The 21,914-nt window shown below is 39.4% G+C and overlaps 2 protein-coding genes across 2 annotated transcripts; both read left to right on the top strand.

Annotated features, from left to right (window-relative positions):
• Positions 1–1,903: 1,903 nt before the first annotated feature.
• Positions 1,904–11,754, top strand: LOC138601060 (cornifelin homolog B-like). The gene is made up of 4 exons (XM_069672638.1): positions 1,904–1,961; positions 3,839–3,945; positions 4,088–4,242; positions 9,596–11,754. The coding sequence occupies exons 2-4, from the start codon at positions 3,846–3,848 to the stop codon at positions 9,758–9,760; spliced, it is 420 nt and encodes a 139-aa protein (XP_069528739.1). The 5' UTR covers positions 1,904–1,961; positions 3,839–3,845; the 3' UTR covers positions 9,761–11,754.
• A 689-nt stretch (positions 11,755–12,443) lies between these two features.
• Positions 12,444–17,509, top strand: LOC138600355 (cornifelin homolog A-like). The gene is made up of 4 exons (XM_069671725.1): positions 12,444–12,514; positions 14,241–14,357; positions 16,073–16,227; positions 16,620–17,509. The coding sequence occupies exons 2-4, from the start codon at positions 14,252–14,254 to the stop codon at positions 16,734–16,736; spliced, it is 378 nt and encodes a 125-aa protein (XP_069527826.1). The 5' UTR covers positions 12,444–12,514; positions 14,241–14,251; the 3' UTR covers positions 16,737–17,509.
• The last annotated feature ends 4,405 nt before the right edge of the window (positions 17,510–21,914 follow it).

Here is a 21,914-nt window from a genome sequence, read left to right as displayed (position 1 = left end):
TTACATGCTGCGGACATCTGTGACCTTTTTATACATTTTAAATAAAGACATTTTCTATCACTGAGAGTTTGCTGTGCTCTTTCTTTGTGTATGTTTGAATGTAAGTGGAGCTAAGCAATATCATGACATTTTGACAAATAGAGAAATTCATTCTCATGCTGAAAGTTAGATGACAAGATTGATACCACTCTCATGTCTATAACATGAAGCTACAGCTAGGTAAGAGGTTAGCTTACCCGACTAAGACCGGAAACAGGGAAAACAGCTAGACTGGCTCTGTCTGAGGACCTGCTTAAGTAATTAACATTTCACATCAAATTTATTTCGTCTGTAAAAAAGTGTAAAAATAATATTTTTTTTAAAATATAAAATAATTATTTATTTATTTATTTAAGAATACTTTGACAAATAGACTTATTCAGTCTCATGCTGAAAGTTAGATGACAATATTAATACCACCCTTACGCCTGTACTGTGAACATAAGTGGTTAGCTTAGTCAAACAGGGGGAAACAGCTAGACTGGCTCTGTCTGAGGACATTTCACATTAAATGTATTCCATCTGTACAAAAAACAAAGTGTAAAAATAATTAAATTAAATTAAATTAGCCGTTATGTGTGGAACATTTACCGGACTACTTCCTAAGCTAACTATTTTCCTGCTTCCTGTCTTATTCTTAGCTACAGTTAGCTAGCCGACTGCTCACTGCTTTTTCACAGCGGACATTTTGACTTCTAACATGAGGAAAAGCACAGGTGAAAGCAGTGACAAGCAGTCACCATGCACACAACCAGGACCATGAAATTGAAGCAGCTAAATGGAATACAGCCATCATTAATGCTACTATAAACACCTGCATTTTTCCTACCGTGATATGCTAAAAAGTCTTCTGTGAAATGCCTATACAGATGTTAGAGTTGTGTATTTTTTATCATCTTACTTTCAGAAAATGTTTCCCCAAATGTTGAAACGTTGCCTCAAAGATTTATTTGCTGAACTGGTTGTGAAATTAATTACAAAATCAGTTGGGACATTCTTCACAGTGTGAAGCAAATGTTTAGTGCTTTTTAAAATCAGGTACCTTTAATTAGCCTATTTAAATCCAAGCAGCTAAATAAAGGTGTGGTTAATACTTTATTACATCTTTAATAAGGCCATAAAGTGTAAAATCTGTACTTAATTCAATTAACTAGGACAGACTAGGTTGTACATATTTGAGTGGATGTGATACATGCATTAATGTCACCTTTGCTAATCCTGTGTATGATCATCCGTGTCAGCTGCAGCCCTCATGGAAGACAAGGCAGGATTTGCTTGAATAGGGGCAGGATTCACTCCACTGGGTCTTTCTTGTTTGGCTCACTTTTATCAGGATACCGACACATCAGATATCACAGTGGAGGAATATTTTAAATCCTGCACTGTTTCGTAGAAATCAGTCTCTGGAGGCAGTCAGATGTGGTGCAATGTACTACAGTAAATCTGTTCATTTGATAAGATATATTTTAATTAAGAAGAAGTCAAATGAGCTCACTTTTAAGTGAAAATGTTACAGCTCTTCTATTATTACTCTTAGTGATTTGATGGTTCTCTATGATGACATTTTGTGATTTCACGCCTAGCTGTCACTGTCATGAATCTGGAATGCCCAGTGATGCAACTCGTACCAAACAACTCTTCTTTACCATCAGGGCAATAAGTGATACATTGGAAATGACTTAACATAAAGCCTCTGAAATCATTTTTAGACATGAACTTATCTCTCACCGAGATCTCTGAGTAAACTGTTGAAACTCAGCAGGTCAGCAGAGTGTCGTGTTTATCTGCCAGTTTCGTATTTACACCAAAACACGGCAGTCATGTGACAGTCAAAGAGAGGAATAAGTCAATCACAGTACAAAGAAAAACAGTGTGGAGTACTTTGTCTTCCTTGGATTCCAAGTATCTAAACTTTTCCACAGGTAAGTCATCTATCTTTCATCAGAGTAAGCCTGGTTAGATATTCTTGGCTATACTTTGACTCTACCTACAACGGTGATGTAAATCATTATTCAGAGTCTGGCTATGAGCCATGCATGTACCACAAAAAGACAAAAGTTCTGGTGGAATCTTTCTCTCCTCTGAGTTTGTGTCTGAGGAGCAGAGCTAAATAATAACTCAGGTCCGGAGACAGCAGTGTTTAATCCTCCGCGAGCGTGGGGCGTGGACCTTTGTTCTTAGCTAGCAGCTCTCTGGTTTGTTGAGCTTATCTTTGACTGAGATAGTGCTTTCCTGTGGAAGTTGGCTTTGGTTATAGCCCGGAAATATGGGTCAAAGATACAGTGTTTGCTGATTTGTATCCTCTTAATTCTAACTGGTAGTAATGTGCAGCGCTGATAGATGGGCTATCAGCACTTCAGAGTTTCCTTTGCATGCAAATCTGCACATTAGGTAGCAACTCAATCTCTTACTGCTCTTATATTATCAGTTTACTACTATTACTAAACGGATACGTTTGGAGGAAACAAAAGAGTTTTCAGCATTCCTTCCAACTTGTTTTTTTTTTTTTTTTTTGTAAAAAAGTGTGCAAAATGAACCAAACATTAAACAGTACATGTACATATAAAAACAGAGTACAAGTCTCAAAACCTGAAGTACAATTTTGTAGTATTTGTGCCTGACTGTTTTCATTTTTTGCCACTTCTATCCTTCTTTATCCCACCAAATTTCACCCCAGTACTTTACAAAGTAATATTTTAAACGCAAAGGCTATATTATTGAATTGTTTTATAACTATATTATAAGTAGGACGACTGAGGCCCAGTGGTAGAGTCGGCCGTCTCTCAATATGAAGGTTGGGAGTTCGATCCCTGACTGCTACAGTCACATGTCGAAGTGTCCTCGGGCGACACTGAACCCAAATTTCTCCCAGAGGCGTGGCCTTCGGTTTACGAATGCGTTTAGATCCTGATTGGAGATTGGCACTTAGGCCTTTGATATCGGTGTATCACTGTGTGGGTGAATGGGACATGTAGTGTAAAAGCACTTTGAGTGGTCGAATACTACAAAAGCGCTATATCAGTTCAGTCCATTTACCATTTACCAAGTGAATAATTAGACCACTTCTTCCACCGGAGGTACTTTGAGATAACCATAAAATGTTGATCACGCTTCAGCTGCCTGGACAAGAAACTGCAGGAAACCAAATGAAATGCATTTGCAGATAAGTTTGAACATGTGGTTTTGGCTGTAAACACTGATAACATTTTGTTTACCATTGTGTTTCATACAAAAACACATTTGTTGATGTTAACTAGTTGCATCAGCAGGGTTGCATGACAAAAAGAAACAAACAGCCTTTAAATGAGCCAGGTTCTGCTCGAATTTTCTGCCTGATAAAGGGAAGTGTTTCCTTGCCAATTTTTCCATAAGCTGTTAAGTACTGCTCATGGTGGATGCATGTGGGTCTCTCTCTAAATAATATAATAATGTGAAGAGTATACAATCTAGACCTGCAAGTTCTGAAATGGCTCTGAATGTGACACCTGGACGATTTAAAAAGATCTGACTAAGATAAATTGATTACATTAACTTGATTAGGAGATTTAGAGTGGAATAAGCAATTTTATATCATGAAACTACAAAATATGATGGACACCCATTATGACTGAGGCCAACTATTTACAAGTAAAAACAGACAAAGAGGTGGGATTTGTTAATTTGATTAAACATGCTGTATGATACACAGTATATTAAAGCCATAATGTAACCACGCCCCCATCTTTTTATTATGATTTCATTTTTTTTATTTGGTGCTATTTTCATTTGTTTTACCTCTTTCATGGACGTTGATGTCCAGCTGAGCCATGTTCCGACAGGTGGTCCAGGTCCAGCCAGAGAGCAGGGTTCAGGATGCAGGTCAATGGAGCACTGGCCTGTGTGAATGCTATAAAGACATGGGAGACTGTAAGTGTGAATCACTCAGTAATGATACAAAATATGGTCACCTTTAAAGTATCTGCTGATTCTGTTGTAAATGATAAACCTTTGTCACTGACAGTCATGTTGGTGTGTCCTGAAAGTTGATCTACTGTGTGTGTGTTTGCAGGCTGCTTTGCCCTGTGCTGCCTCCCAGTGTTCACCTGTAAGGTGACCAGTGCAGTGGGTGCGTGTCCCTGCCTGCCTCTGCTGGACTGTATTGGTTGTGTACCACCGGCCTCTCTCGCCATGAGGGCATCTGTCAGGGAACGATACGGCATCAAGGTAAACAGCTCAGATTCCACGTTTTAAGACAGAGGGATGAGCAGCATTCTTTATTTGATGTATATATGATGGTGATAAAGATGGCTGTCAAAGGAAGGCAGTTAGTGTTTAAGTCAAAAGTGAATACTCCAATTCCCTTAGTTTTTTACATTTGAGAAACTAGCATTTTGGGCAGTTCTGTGGTTCAATTCCAAAAGTCATTTTGTTTCCATATCATTTAAATGTTTTGGGTAAACGTAGTCATATTATTTTTTTCTTCTTGCTTTCTATTCCAAGTAGAGATCCACAAAATGATGCTGCATGTGGCTTAATCCAAACTTTCGGACACCTAAGCTCTTGCAGAAGCACAATTGATTGTCAGTGTTGTTTTTTTCAATTGCGGACTTAAAAATACAAAAATAACTTTTTATGAATATGTAAAACCATTACTAAAAACATGTCTTAATCCTGTAGGCCCAACCTAATATATAAATATGTACAAGTATTGGATGTAAAGGCAATCAAAATACATATTTATAAAATGCAGTTATGAGGCCTGTCTGTCCAGGGCAATTGTCATGCAGTCTCACGCTCTAACAGACTTAACGTGATGACAGTAAACACATCACATTTGGAATCATAGTTTTTAGCATGTAAATCAATGTCACACCACAGCATTTATAGCCTAAGCTAATTTGCAAAGCTAGTCTTTTTAAAGTGTCATGGGCTTTGGACTTTGTGAGATCAAACAAAGTGGTTTGTTTTCCAATGACTTCCATTGTTCTCAATGGAGAATATTAGAGCTGCTGACAATGGCGGCCAAAACAACATAGTTGGGCCCCAGACGGCTTGTACCTGGGCTTTTTTGGAATATCCATCTGGGACCCAGCCAATAATGTCCAGTTTTTCCATGGAGGACACACATTGGTTTTCCCTGGCAAGTTGATGATACAAGGCCCGTATGGGTAGAGTGTAGCCCACTTGGGACCTACCTGGGATGCATGTTTGCTTTACAATTTGTTACAATGTTACAATTTCATTTAGCAGATGCTTTTGTCCAAAGCGACATACTGTACATCTGAGAGTTAATACAATACAAGCAACGATCAAGACAGGAGGGTACAAGTCATTAAGTGCCAACAAACAGCTTCAAGTGCGACCGGGCCTGGTGCCAACAGCCAGTGCACGGGCATTGATTTTTTTTCATCATCAACAACATCAACAAAGTCAATATATTCATCATCATCATTATCATGAATATCCTAATCAACATCAACAACATCCTCATTGTCATCATCGTCAATAGCATCAATATCATTAAGTGTAGAGGTGTTCATGAAAGAGCTGGGTCTTTAGCTTCTTCTTAAAGGTGAAAGGGACTCTGCGGACCGAATGGAGTTTGTTAACTCATTCCACCACCTGGGGACTACAGTGGAGAAAAGTCTAGTTAGCGAATTTGGTCCCTGTTGTGATGGGAGTACCAGGGGCCTTTCACTGGCAGAGGGAGTGTAGACCTGGATGAGGGCGTTCAGGTAGGCAGGAGCCATTTTGGTTGCTGTTTTGTAGCAAGGTAGGGTCTTTCCAAATGTTTGCCTATTTCTAGCCCATGTTAATTTCTTCTTGGTTGCCCACGTTGGCCCCAACACCAACCCACTTAAAAGCCCACTCTGAGCCTTCCCGTTAAAGCCCACCTAACTAGCCCTTGAAGGCCCCACTTGGAAGTGTTGGCTGGGTACTCAAACACAGTAATTGTCTGACTGTCTTTCATTGGGTAAGGCTAAACTGTAATCACAGATTGGCTTTACAGTTTTGACACTGACCCACAGTTTGTTAGCTAATGCTTCCGGCATGTCATTCTTAATATTTCTTATTGCAATAATGGCATTTTTTTATGTAAAACGGCTCTGCTACAATATGTCTAAGACTTTTTCCTAGTTTGGGAAGGGGAAAGTGAGCGTTAAAGTTGTGATTGAATTCTTTCAGTCAAGTTGAGTGGCTCTCTAAGGTGTGATGTCGTGAGGCACGCTGGTCTGAACAATGCAGCTGAAGCTTTCTCTTGTGTTACACAGCGTCCCCAGCTCAATAACACAGAGCTGATAGAGCTTTGAAGGGTTATGATTACTGCTGAGGAAATGGAGACATCTTAGTGATGAAACACAATAACAGCACACAGGGGAAATAGATGCAGCTTCAAGTATGTGATAGTGGTAATAAAGTCAGTCAGTGAAGTGACATCAGTTAAACCTATATGCTGACGATGCAGTGAAATCAGGACACATGTATTAAATTAATAAATCTACACTACAGCCATAACTTAATGAATAATCAAGAAAGTGTTAGTGCCTTTAAGACACAACAAGCTGCTCGGGCTACCCACCCACTGCTTCACTGCTGTACTGTTGATCCACATCAAACACTAATACATCTGCCTGCGTGACCACAGATCTAAACAGACATCTACTCTCCGTCACTGGTAAGTGCACACCATCAGTACAGAACAGATGTTCGACATGCGAAAAAATACCAGGGCCAAATTTTGATTTTGATGTATGATAAGCTGAGCCAATCGTTTCTGGGACAATGAAGAGAAGGAGAGATAAGGCAGGAGGTGGGAGTGGTTGGAGGCCAGGCCAGGCAGGAGCTGGAGCGCTGCCATCGGAGAGAAGGAGGTGGTTGGTAATGTTGGCCTCCTGGAGGTGGAGTGGGCAGTGGATCGCTGTCAATACTGCAGGGCAAGAGCTAGGAAGGTGCCAGAAGTTCTTGTGAAAACAAGTCCCAGCATGTAGGCTGTTTGTACAGCAAGGCAATTATAGGTGGAAGGAGACAATGCTGAAACTCTTATCATGAGGAGAAAACTGTAGAGTCAGACTGATTACTTTAACCAGTTAGATGTTCATTAAAAGTTCTGAAGGCTCACTCTTTGTGCATTCTGTCTGTGTATTCAGTAGTCTTTCTTGTTTTTACTTACTGGATATAATATTAACTTTAGTATTTGTGCTTTAAGTGTTGGTCGGTCAGTCCACCTCTTTTGTAGAAAGATATACTGAGAAATTGATACATAGAAGAAACAATACCTGATTAATCCCTCAAGAGGAAATTCACGCGTGCACAAACAGATCTTATACCTGGTGAGCTGAGAGTAAGTTGATTGCCACATAGTCAGCCTTGCCCAAGGACACCTCAGTAGTGCCCAAAAGGTTCCTCCAGTTCCAGAGCAAGGTATCCACCGACTGAACTGCTGATGATCTCAATCAATATTAGATAGATCAAGAAAAAAGTCTGCTACGGATATTGGTAGCCTCCAGAGGATACATTTCAGCTGATTTAAGTGATCCTCTGACCTTCGCAGAAGTGCCACCATGAGGTTGACATATGGAGCCAAGTGCACCAGCTGTGCGTAAAAAAAAGAAAAATACATTTTATGGATAGTGAAATGAGGAAACATAAATAATCAAGCAAGCTGTTGTCCGATGTACATTTATCATGTCTCGACCAGTGTTTTGAAAGTCCCTACTGGCATAAAATCTGAGCTCAATCAGCACCTGCAGGGCGGGGACATCGCTGTGTTTCTGTCCAACAGATGCTGCAGTTGAAGGGAGAGGTCTAATTAATTCAAATAGGACTTTTCTGTCAAAATGAAACCTATCAATCAACTTACTGTCCGGACACGGATGACTCTCTCTCATTTTAATACTCTTTTATTTATCCTGTAAAACAACAAGACATGCTGCCATTGTATATTAAGTTTTGTGACTCACATTTCCCGTTTGTTTTACCTTGGATTTTAAGTCTGACTAAACTTACGCCTGCTCCATCCTAGGCGCAAAGATACACCCAGGCGTATGCCCAGCTGGTGCACTTGGCTCCGGTAGTTTTGAGTCTAAACTGTCTCGAAAATTGGTTGAATTACTATAGAAATTGAAACAGATTTTCAGTGTTCCCTCTGGATGTATTTTCACTTTGATTACCATTTCTTTCTCCATAATGTTAAAATTCTTATTTAATATGTTTATTCCCAAATACCCGTACATTCCTTTCAGCCTCATCTGCACTTCTGGGTTAATGCTAGTAGCCAATTTTAGCATGCTAACATGCTAGAGTAAATGGTAAACATTTCATTCAATTAACATCAGCACATCAGCATTATCATTGGGAGTATGTTAATACGCTGGTATTTGCATTGAGCTCAAAGCTCATGCTGTGCCATCCAGAGCTGCATGCATGCCTTTAGCCCCGTTGAGTGGGCCTTCATGAACCAATCAACTTAACTTTAAATTGAACCACCTATACCACACAATTCATATCACAGAATGAATCAGGAGCTTTTAGCGGTGCTTCTTTAAAGTAATTCTTTAAACTAAATATCAGTCCATGCTTTAATATGTTTTTAATTGTTTACATTTGTATCTGCATACAAATTTTAAATCACACAGTGATTTCAGTGAGTCACACAGTTTGGTGATGCATTCAGATTTCCAAACCTGACTAATGTAGTTGTTAATGTCTCCCTCCCACATTGAATTGACAGGAGAGGCGGTGCAACACACGGTGCAAAGTGTGGTACTGAGCAGATCCCAGGTCTGTTGCTCACAACACAAAAATGTGTAAATCTTAACATATTTACTTGCTCTTTTGGGTCTGTTTACCAGCACTTAACTAAGCTGTACCAGTATCAAGTTCGAGCCAAACCTCAGGCCTGTAAATATGCGTGTAATTAATCAAAACTGACAGAAGCTGCTCATACCTTAGCTGCATTGCTGACTCAGTATCATGAGGAAGAAATCGCACGATCAGGCTGCAAATGGAACATCTAGAAACTGACCTCTGACTGTGTTTCTCAGACTTTATTGATTTATCAAATCTCACCCACCAACATTTCCATCCTGACATTACTGACAAGCTCTTTATCCCGGCTGCTGTTGCTAAGAGCAAAGAAGAAGCTCACAGAGGGAGAATACTTACTGAAGAGAAGGGCATTGTTATTATCACTACACCAACAAACATGCTGCCATTTTTTAATTTAAGCAAGCATTTTACAACTGTACATTGGTTACATACTGTAAGCTATTTCATTATTAGTGTATGTATTTAATTTGGTTGCGTTTTTCTAACATTTGACCTAAAGGAATCTTGTAAAACCATGTCTTAAACCACGTTTAATGTACACTTTACTCTGAATAACTTCAAGTTATACATTTAATTTCAAAGGATGTGAGTACAGAGTACAGCAGGCAAAGAAAGCACACAACTGTTGCATTGTATATATCAGTAAACGTGTCTTTTTTGGACCTAAATGTAAATGTTCACCTTTTGTTCAAGCCTCCCACCTGTGTTCAGCCCTCTTTCTCTCTCTCTCTCTTTCTGTGTCTTACAGGGGAGTGTGTGGAGCGACTGCCTTTACGGATGCTGCTGCTATCCGCTATCTTGGCTCCAGATCTCCAGAGAGCTGAAGAGAAGGGCAGCATCCCACGCCGCCTCCTCCTCCTCATCAGCCAGATACACCGCTCTGACCTCCCTGCAGGGGGCGCACTTGGTCTGAACACGTGCAGCGCTTCTTTCTTCTGGTGCGGCTGCAGCTTTCCCTCCAGAGTAAAGGAGTTGATTTAATCACACTTCCTCTGGTCTGCAGACACTCCCTGTTACCTCAGTGAATTCAGCAGGCACACAATGTGTCCCAAAGTTCACTCTGACCCAAGATGGAGTGAAAGAAGTGTGATAAAAGTTATTTAAGTCCTGGAACAGCAGTATTGTTTTTAAAACATATCTGCATATATGACAGAAATATCCAGATTAAAACTTGACCCAGTTTTGTGTCAGTAAGATACTGACCCACGCTGGTCTTATACTGCTGTATGCTAACATAACACTGTAACACTACATAAGATATCTGGTACTACATTGATAAAAGATAATTCTTTGTTAATGATTAGTGGTATATTTTACAACATACAAAAAAACGGTGTCTAGAAAATCAAACATCTGGGTTTCTACTTTATGGCCCCTCAGATTCATCTTGTGACCCCTCAGAGGGGGCGAACCCCAGGTTGAGAACCACTGGATCAAACTACCCGATTGTTTAAAGTTAAAACCAGCAATCTACCTTCAGTATAACTAATGGGGGCCAATTTCTGCAGAATTATTACTTTTACTTTGGATACTCTGAGTAAATTTTTCTGATACTTCATCTGTAACCTGCTTTTACTTTGGAAGGATTTTGAGTGCAGGACTAAAACATTGTGTTTTTCATGTTTCTTTTGGTTCTTTTTCTGGAAACTGGGGTAGCAACATTTGAGAAATGAGAAAAATGAAGCCAGATTTTCCAAGTATCCAACTGTAAAAATGCCAAAACGCCTCCCCCATACACATGAACAAGTAGAGAATTACAAGTCCATGAGAACGTGTTTGGGAGAGGAGCGCAGCCCATCGCTGTCATCACTTACTGTATCCAACCTCCTTTCTCTTCCATTCTTGCATCTTCAAGGCAGCTAGGCAAAATTATTTGATAACAAATGACTTGTGACAGTGCGAGTGACAGCCACAGTTACTGAATACTCATTGATCAGCCATAACATTATGTCCACCTGCCTAATATTGTGTAAGTCCCCCTTTTGCTGCCAAAACAGCCCCGGCCCATCGAGGCATGGGCTCCACTAGACCTCTGAAGGTGTGCTGAGGTATCTGGCACCAAGACGTTAGCAGCAGATCCTTTAAGTCCGGTAAGTTGCAAGGTGGGGCCTCCATGGATTGGACTTGTTTGTCCAGCACATCCCACAGATGCTCGATTGGATTGAGATCTGGGAATTTGGAGGCCAAGTCAATACCTTGAACTCGTTGTCGTGTTCCTCAAACCATTCCTGAACCATGTTTGCAGTGTGGCAGGGCGCATCATCCTGCTGAAAGAGGCCACTGCCATTAGGGAATACAGTTTCCATGAAGGGGTGTACTTGGTCTGCAACAATGTTTAGGTACATGGTACATGTCAAAGTAACATCCACATGAATGGTAGGACCCAAGGTTTCCCAGCAGAAGATTTCCCATAGCATCACACTTCCTCCACCATGTGTTCCCCAGGTTAACGAGGCAAACGCACCCTGCCATCCACATGATGTAAAAGAAAATGTGATTCATCAGACCAGGTCACCTTCCATTGCTCCGTGGACCAGTTCTGATGCTCACGTGTCCATTGTAGGCGCTTTCAGTAGGGGACAGGGGTCAGCATGCGCACCCTGACTGGTCTGCGGCTGTGTGTTCTGACACCTTTCCAGAAACCAGCATTACATTTTTCAGCAATTTGAGCTAGGTGGTGTAAAGAAGATTTCAATACATATGAAAAAAAAAATCCTCAAAAAAAACAAAACAACCCTTGATAGAATTTAGGAAATGTACCATAGCACTGAGGTGATTTTAACTTTTTCACAAACAGTTCTCAAACTGTAAATCTTCAATGTAAGTTTGACCTGCCCTGAGTTTCAAATGTTATAGTAGATTAGTTGAAAATGATATAGATTTTGACTGTGTTGTATATTTTGTATTCCTCGAAAATAAACTGTTGCATGAATAATATTTGTAAAATGTCCAAATTGAATCTTAATTTTTCACTTCATATTTAATTCCGTGACTTTTCATTGTATCTTAAAGGTGGAAACCTTGAAAAGAAGAGAAAGAACCAGAGGAAACAAAAAAAAACAATCATAACTCTTGATAGTTGGGAGAGATCCTTAACCAAAGGCAAAAACTCAACAACACAAAACTGATCTTAATATTTGACTGCATTGAAATTTTACTTTTACCTACTTAAATCAGAAATATTCATGTATGTTATAAGTCCATGTCCCACTCCTGCATGTCCAGATGCTCTTTTATTTCATAATAAATTATTTGCATGAATTCTAATAAAACATCAAATTTTGAGGAAAAAAGAAAAGAAAAGGGCAGAATCTCAGTAAATGTGAAGATCATTCAAACAAAGCTGCTCATGTCACTGGAGTGTAAGCTTTGTGCAGCACATTCTTTTTTGTTCTTATGACATCATCCTGGTTAACAATAGACACACACTTCAAATATGTAATTTGCATCTTGTGGTATGTTGACAATATAAATGATGCTTGACGGTCAGATAGTCTGATGTCTGATGGTAAAAGGTGTTGACACAAGTCAGACTGGACAGACGAGTCAGAGACATGCATCATCTGCTCTCCTGTGACGTTCGCCCGTCTGAGGCTCGTCTATAAGATGCATCGCTGCCCTGCAAATCTATTTCTGGGATAATCGCTCGTCCTGAGAGGACAGTAAGGTAAGTTATAATCCCTTACATACGGAAATGTTGTATTTTTTTATCAAAGACGAAGCTACTTCTTAAAATAATTTACTTGTTGAACACAATAGGTCACTGGCAATATGGGATTGCATGATTTCTGATCTGTTCAGGAAATGCTGCAACCCCTGGACACATTTCAAAGAGAGAAGTTGTTTAACTCTGACATAAAGACCTGTTGAAATACCATCAAGTCCGTCTTGCTCACTGAGAAGTAGAAGTTATCAGGTGTTTGCTTGATTACAGCAAACTATACTTATGAGTTTAGTTCAATATACTTAAAACAGAGCACTTTAACTGGACATTTGTGCAAGCAACTAAAATCTAAAGGCCTAAATACATCACAAAAACAAAGACTTGTGATTTTATTTTTATTTTTCAGCTATAAAATGGTTGTTTTTATTAATATCTTTATATCGGACATAAATAAAATACAAGTAGATAAATAACTAAACAATAGAAGCAATAGAAAGTATGAACAGTAAACCTAAACAACAATATCGACTGCCATATTCAACACAGAGCCAACAGTACATGTTTGTAAAGGAGTAGGAAGAAGTTTCCGCTTATTTTGTCTTACCCCATAAACAAATAAATACATACAAAAGACGTCACTCAAACAAACAATCAGCACAAATTATTCAGACATCACAACATAAAATCACATTACTTTACAGAAGACAGGCAAGAACAGAGAGCAAGAGCAGACAGGGCAAGCATGCAGAGGCTAAGTATGGTGGCAGGTCTGGTGTGTAAAAGAGCAGTAAGACTCACTATGTTTAAAAGGAGGATACATTTATTAAAACAAGCTATTTCAATTGTTCCTCTTCTCTGTACATATTGAAAATGTATTTTCAGAAAATTGCTTAAACAGAATTAAGTTTGTGTTTGCTCGAGTTCGATGTTCAAACTGTTCCACAGATTTACCCCACAGATGATGATGCATGCGCACACAGAATTTCTTTAAGGTTAAGGTTTCCTCTTAAATTGTCACCCCCTCTCTGTTGAAAAACTGCTTTTAAATATTAAGTGTTAAGAGGTCTCTTTGCCCTTTAACCCCCAAACTCCTGAGCTGGATAGGTTCTGATAATCTACAGTACATTACACAACAGCAGTTTTTAACAAAACTGACATCCTTAAGTCAACATAGATATTGTAATGTTGTTCCATCATGCAAAATGTTCATACAACCTGCAAATTCAAATTCTTCATGACTTTTAAACAGCCTCATTGAGCATTAATTCTAATTCCAGCTGCTTCGTCTACTGTGTTACATTCAGTTAGATTTTGGACTGAAAATATAAACTATGCACTGCTTTTGATCACTTACAAACACAATATTGCTGCAGTAAAACAAGCAGCCTGTCTTTCGGGAACAAGTAATATATTTAAATGAGGAGAGACTTTATAGAGTTTAAGAGTGAACAGATATTTTAATACACATGTGCACGACAAAGCTGAGAAAAGGGTGAAGTCTTGGCAATTACGAAGTCTAAATGAGTTTTGAAGCGCAGAATAGTATAGGATACCCCAACATATAATGTTTGACATCAGCAAGATGATTGGCTTATGGACACTAGCAGCATGATCAGCTGATTAGAGAAGCAGGAAGAGAGAGAGAGAGAGAGAGAGAGAGAGAGAGAGAGAGAGAGAGATGTGAAAGAATGGACCATGAAAACAGACATGTATTTTTTTTTTTTTTCAGAAGCTAAAGTCATGTCTGAAAAGATTGTCGTGACCGCACCAAGGCCCTTCATCATGACCTCTGTTTCCAATGAATGGACCTCTGGCATCTGTGACTGCTTTCAAGACCTACCCCAGTGTAAGTGTATATCTTAGACAGTCTGACCAGGTTTTGAAAGATAAGGAGACACTAGTTGTTAGTTTTAGTAACTTGTTCAGACAAAAACCTTCAGCTCGGCCATCTTTGATCCCTCATGATCATGCATGAAGTTGAAAACATGCAGATCTTTCCGACTGATCTGGGTTCAAGAACGCTAACAGATGGCAGATTGGAGTTCAGTGCGTGTAGTGAAGAATTTGGACAATGGTGAGCATTACCACTCTTGATGGGCCTTTTGATAATGCAAACCAATCAAACTTATCAAATCAAAACTAAAATCTGAAACATTCTGAACATAGACTGTATTTAAGAAAGATAAACTAGGGCTGCCCCTTTATAGTCGACCAAAGTCTTAGCAGTCAATTTTCATTGGTTGGGGAAGTTACAGAAAAAAAAACATACAAATCAGAATCCATCAAGTTGCTGCACCTTGTCTGTTGTTCTGCTGTCTGTTAGACCTGTCTGTAGTGTTTTCAGCCAACTGTACCAGTTTAAAAAAGGTGGCCTTGTGGGTAACATATTCCGGTGTCAAGTCTGGCGTGCATCTGTAATGGGAATTTAGTCTCTCCCGTGGGTGATTTCTACTACAAGGAAATACAGCGGACACAGTGAAGCACATGCTTTCCACGGGTTGTAAAGTTACAGTTGTCAGCAGAGCGTGTCCTTTTTTAAAAAGGCCATGGTTTGTGTTTTCTGCACGAATTGAAAAAGCTAACTCTTTATGCAATATTGTCTCACAAGCATTTTTTCAGCAGTTAGTTATTAGCTAATAAGCAGCTAGTAATAGTGGTGGACAGGTCACCATAGTAGTGGTTTGTCCATCACAGGCATCGACATCCTGAAGCATACCTTTTTTTTATTCAACATTACTCTACATGGGACCATAATATACATAATTCTATTAAAAATACTTACAACTAAGCAAAGCAAATGCAAAAGCAAAAACACAATAAGATAACATTTTCCCAGATCATAAATAAAATGAGAAGTAGGGAACTCTCTCTCAGTCCGTTTCCAAATTAACCATGGTCCGGTTCGATTCAGGTGTGAACATAAACGGACTTAAAGTAGAACCAAATACAGGAAGCAAACCAAAAAACTGTGCATAGTGGGTTGTCAACAGGTGCTGACACTGGCAGAGACAGACACGCAGCCAGGCAACAGGATGAGTAAAGGACAAACGTGTGGGAGCGACGAGGGAAATAGAAATATGGGCTGACCAAACAATTTCATAGAACACGGAGGTATTCAAACTATTCAGTGAAAAACTAAAGGAGATTGGAATCGATCGATCTGTGGAACGATGTTGATTAAAAGTAAAAGAATACTTGGACAACAAAACATTAAAATCAGTGATCGTGTTGAGTGTGATTGAGGAGTGTGCTCTCCCTCTCTCTCGTGCATGAAAACTTTTGGCCCGTTGGTTAAAGCTGCTGTCTGAACACAAACCAAACTTTAGGCAAAATGCAACATTTTAACAATTTGGTCTTTCATTTGGACCAAACAAACAGACTTTAGGTGTGAAAGCACACTTTTATACGATCTGACTTTTTTGTGCAACCAGTTGAGTCAGTCAGCTTCACTTTTGAAACCAATAGACTACGCCCACTTATCATACAACGTAGCCTCAGTGTCTGATGTTGTCAAGGCGTTTGAGCAGCTTCCTCCTGTGGTCATTGTGGTCTTCTTTTCAGGTTGCCTCGCCTTTTGGTGTTTTCCCTGCTTCACCTGTAAGACGGCACACGAGGCGGGGGAGTGTTTATGTTTACCTCTGCTGGACGCTTTTGGAATCATCCCTCCCATAACAACAGCCCTCAGGGTTTCAGTGCGCCAACGATATGGCATTGAGGTACAGACACTATGCTATCCTGGGCCCCCATCCATAAACAATAATGCACTTCAACTGCGTCAGCACATACTAGCCCAGTGTTCACCAGCATAAAAGTCACTGTTGCCTTAACTGTTCATCTGATCTCTTATCTCCCCTAAACCGGTTTAGCCTTTTGTCAGTGTCCTACCAGAGAGTATCTAGTTCATGTAGTATGGTGCTTATAGTACACAGTGTTCCTTTCTTACCACCCACAGCAATAATGATTAATGGCCTGTGGCCTTAAAACTCACTGTGTTATAAAATTACTGTGAAACTGTAAGCTCACGCAAATAAATCTTCATTCTGCTCCTCATGAACCACCCCTGTTGTTTCTTTGCAGACGATCCCTAACTGTGTCTCTCTCTTTACAGGGTACAGTCTGCAAAGACTGCGTGTACAGCTGCTTCTGCGGGCCCTGCACCTGGTGTCAAATATCAAGAGAGATCAAAACCAGGATGAGTCCCATTACTTTCTCCAACCTGGCGTGATACAATGACAACATAATATTTAACATAAAGTTCATCACAATCATCATGGCCTTTAGGAGTTCTCCTCTTCACCAGCGTCTTGGCTTTAATGTTTTTTTAGGTTCAAGGGAGGGATACTTGGACTTTTTGTGATCTGTTTGAAGCTTGTCTACCTCTGAGGAATGTCACTAAGTAACTGATTACAGATCAGCACACAAGGGCCATATGGTACATCACCTTCAGTCAGCAACAGGACATCTGACTGCTGTTTTAATGAAGTTGTTGATCAACTTTATGATATTTTTGAGGCTGCAGTGGTGACCATTGAATTGTATTGCATTATGCAGACAGATGTTCTTTGTTATGAAGCCTTGAAATAGAATGGAGAATATTAATCTATATAATTAGAAGAAAGCAGCGGCCCACCTTGAGGCCTCAAAGATTCTGGGGCCAAACCAAACCTCTTATCACACATCTCTGATAAATACTTGAGTCTAAGAATTCTTTGACAAATACAAAGTTTTAATCCATAAACAGAAAATAAATCTATTTAAAAGTGGGCTCATGGCAATATACAAAAAAATGTAAAGCAGCTAAATGGGGCGCATAGTAAGTTAAATATACATTTTTGAAAAATACCTCTCACTGCCCACCTGCAGTACCTTTATCGTCCACCAGGGGTTCATGGCCAACACTTTGGGAATCACTGTAATAGACTATACACACTACACACACTGACATGTTTCTTGTGATGTAAAAAGTAAAATGAGGTCTGTTGTAATAAAACATACAATAAACTCAAATTTGTTTATAAGAGTTGACAGTGTGCTATTATTTCTTTATTTATTTTACTTAATTTGAGCTGAGGTGATGAGGCTGAAAAGAGGGCCTGTGATCTGATGATAAAGAACAACTTCCATGTTCCAGCAACAGGTTCCCATGATTCAGTGAAACTCTCTGTTAATAGCTTCCTGAGCTCCTGCACAAATTCACAGTACATTAAATACTGCTACAGTTCATGTAGTCTTCAAGCTTAAATAAAATGTACATTAAAAAAATAAAATAAAATGTTTAACTCAAGATTATTTTACTAAACGAGTAAACATGGGGGCATGGTGTTGCGGTGGTTAGCACTACCGCCTCACAGCAAGAAGGCTCCTGGTTCGAATCCTGGTTAGACATGCTCCTTAGATTCATCGGTGCCTCTAAAATTGTAGGTGTAAATGTGAGCATGAAAGGTTCTCTGTCTCTATTTCTGCGTTCCAGACAACTGGGAACTCAAGAACTTCCCAGTAGAAATTTACGACTTCTGACCTCAGAGGGTTCCAGGAGCACAACGCCAAATGTACTGTACATAAAAAACATGGCCGACTGTAACAAAGTGATGTTTCTTTCTTTCAGAGATTATTTATAGTAACCATCAACTTATCACATGTGCGACATTTCTTATTAACATTTTCATGAACATGTGTTACTGTATGATAGTAGTAGTTATTTTAATTAAATGCAGCCAAATATATGTTACGATGCTTTTCAGTCGATAGTTTACCATTAACCATGTGCCTCTCCATGGGTGCGGCCATTGTTGTGTGACTTCAGACATCTGATTCTCATGAAGTCGGATAGATGATTCTGCTCCGAGTTCACAAGTAGGAACCCAGACTTTGAATGGTGTTCCAGAGCAATTTTTCTAGTAGGAGGTGGGAAAAACTGGACTTCCACATTGTCTGGATATGTGTCGGCCCTGTGATTGACATGTGACCTGTCCAGGGCGTACCTGCCTTTGTCCCAATGACAGCTGGGATCAGTCACAGCCCTCCATGGCCCTGAAGTAGTATAGATAATGGATGGATGGGTGGATAGTAAACAAACACCTCATGTTAAGATACTACATTTCCACATGCTCAGGTTCCGACTCTGAATGTTTTTTTAGGTGTTATGTAACAATTTAAATCACTGCTCTCTCTGGGCTTGTTTTTGTAGAATGAATGCAAAGCAGTTTTACAGCTGTCCTTATTTCCACACTAACATCAGGTTTGTGTGAACTAACCTTGAAAATATGTTTTGATCAATAGTAAACAGATTGCCACTAAGAAATAGTACATGGAAGGCATGCGAGTCAACGATGTGAACACTGTCATGGGGGTTTAAATGAGCCGTATCATGACACAGAACAATTGGAGGAAGGAAAAGTTCACAAGCAGCGAGCGCCTCGGGAGCTTTGTTCAGATATTTGGGCCTGAGTTCAACATTGAAAAGCTGCAATGAATGCAGAAAGACTCCCATGAGACGAAAACAGTGATAATTGTTTTTGTTTTCAGGCCTTCCTTATTTGAGGGATCACCATGGCAACAAAGGTGTTCATCAGCAATAATCAGCTTCAGTCTTCGACTCTGATATCTTTAACTAGGAAAGCACCTGCAGCTTCAATGATTTCAATGTCTAAAGGCTGCTTTCTCTGCAGCATGGCAGCTCTTTGCATTGCACGTCCTGTGTGTGTCCTTCCACTGGTGCACAGATATAGTCAAAGTGACATTTGAGTCTTAAGGGTTGATTGGAGAGGTACTGCACACTCACATTCATGTGATTTATGAGCTGTAAAGAAAATAATGGCTTGTCTTTTTTGTGATGAAAAACATCCATCCACTCCAAATATTCACAAAGATAAATCGTGTGAAGAAATGTTTCCTTTTATATGATTTAAATCTCAATTTCGAATTGTCTAATTTGAAATATTTAACAACACTGCAAGAAGTACTTTAAAGTTTACCATGACAAAGGACCTGCCACTGCCTCTTTAGAGTACATCTATTGTATTTCAAACCCACTGCAACCTTGCTCCATGTTTCTGTGCCTACTGGTGCTTTGCTTTGCCTGCACCACCACCTCAGAGTGTTTCTGTCTCCCCCTGCTGGATACAATGTGGACCACCCTTCAGGTGATGTTGGTTCCATTGTGCTTGTTACTGCAAAGTAAGATTGGGTAAAAGTAGGAACTTGCGGAGATGTCTCATTCCTTCTCTTTTTTGTGGATATACTTTTTTCTTTTATTTAGGCTTATGAGTCTCACAGAATGTCAAATATATACCCAACAAGCCCCTTGGTAATGTATATTTATGTTTTCTTAGATTTGGATGTGAAAGAACTAATCATATTGTATATATATGGAATCTTATCTTATCTTCTCTAGGGCAGAGAACAACTGTGGAACCTATTACCATTGCAGCATCATCTTATAACCTTTATATCATATAGTGCAACTCAAAGGTTTATAGTGAAGTTGGTCTTTCTCCTGGGACATGTCAGGGTCACCGGGCAAGGAACTGATAAGGACAGACTAAAGGTAACTTGATAAGTTCATATCAACTGGTGTGAGCTTATCAGCTACTACGATGAAAGATGAAGACATAAAGTTTATGCCTTTACATGCGTAGGAGTGGTTTATAGTAAACACATGACAGCTCCTGATATTCAAAGCATAAATAAAAAGTGAAATATATCATGTTTCATTTTATTTTATGTAACTGTAATATCTTTATTTCTCAAATTAAATCTTCTTCTGTTTAGAAACAATGTAGGAAGCTTTAGAAAAGCTATTTTGTCTGGCTCTGAGTCTTTTGTAGAATCCAGAATCCAGCTTCCAAATGCCTGTTAAAGACCAGCTCCAGTCATGTTTTAAGACATATAAAATGCTCTGCTTGAAATACTAAATTGTGTCTGATATGTTTTTTCTGCAAAATACGTTTAATTACCTTGTTAATATCCTCCCAAGGCATCTCCTCCTTCTCCCTCTTGACATTAATTGAGTTGTACTTATAATCTCATGGCTCAATCACCTCATTCAGTGATAGATAGTGATGTAAAAGACATCTATTTAAAATATAAAGTTTGAGATTATTACTTTACTTGGTTTCTAATTACATTTCAGTTGTCATAGAATTCTCTTGTTTTGTCTCCATTCTTTCACTTTCTTACTTGTTCAGACCGGGATGCAAACACAGGACCGCCTTGCTGTGTTGCGACAGCACTAACCACTCTACCATTGTGCAGCCACTTCATATTATGTCAAACTAATAGACAGAAACTATTATCTGCAAGTTAAATAGAATAGTTTTTGTAAATTGGAAAACTTGGTTGAGATGACATAAACACAAAATCTTGAGTTATCAAAACATTTACACTCGTTAAACTGACAATGAATTATACAGTAAGTTACTGTATAACCCTAACCCTAATTATTTGTACAGTTTACTTCTTCACTGAACTTCACAAAGTTAAATCCAGAGTAGTGTGTTGCAGAGTATGACACGATACATGGATTGTTTTTTCCAGAATGATCTGGAGGGTTAAGGCCATAAGAGTTGAAACCCTTGTTTCTGATTGGCTTTTAATGCACATGTGATCACTTTAAAGCTCCTCTTAAAGGTTACTGTTGAACTTCACAGAAAAAAAAAGTGTCATGCATGTTATAGAATATATCTTTTAACCTTTGGCAAAGAACTCAAGGGTTGCTCTCATAAGTAATGATACATTCAAGTACCGACCTGCACAATAATAACTTTAACTATAAACCTTTTGCTCAAGTAAACTTAGATGACTGTTGTGAAGCAAGAGAGAACAAATATGTTACCTTTACTTGTAACTAAATGGACTTTGACCTTTTGTCACGTGTGTCACTTGTTAACCCTTTGAGCCACATAAGCTGCATGTCTTTATCTCTGCTGTAACCTCATGCTGACTGTTGCTCCCTGGCTCAGGTTTGTATAACTCCACAGAGACACAGAGGAGTGGAGGGGAAGGCTGCGGCTCACTGATATGACTGTTGAACCGTGACTCGTGCAGTTATTGTAATCGCCAATGCTGGCTTTATTTTCCCTTTGCTGTGTGACCTTGCTGCTTCCTCCGTCCCTCGCTCCCTGCCACTCCTGTCTCACACGCTGGGACTGAGTCCCTGTTTGGCTTTGTGCCCGACTCGCTCTGAAGTTTCCACATGCATCAGACTGAAAAGTTTGGGCATTGAGCTTGCCCCAATGAGAAAAAAATTGGTTCTATAAGAAATGAAGTAAAGTATTTTAAAGTGATAATGTCCAAGATTTTCATTTCAATAAATGTCTGTTAAGTCTCTATCGCCAAATGAGGTAACACAATGGTGATTGAGCCTATGGCCCACTGATGAAAGCCTTTGCATTTGCAGTATTAT

The sequence above is a fragment of the Semicossyphus pulcher genome, unplaced genomic scaffold (assembly GCF_022749685.1).
Source record: "Semicossyphus pulcher isolate SPU_LCO1_2020_fin unplaced genomic scaffold, fSemPul1.0.p SCAF_21, whole genome shotgun sequence".
NCBI lineage: Eukaryota > Metazoa > Chordata > Actinopteri > Labriformes > Labridae > Semicossyphus > Semicossyphus pulcher.
This window is presented reverse-complemented; position numbering and strand designations above follow the sequence as displayed.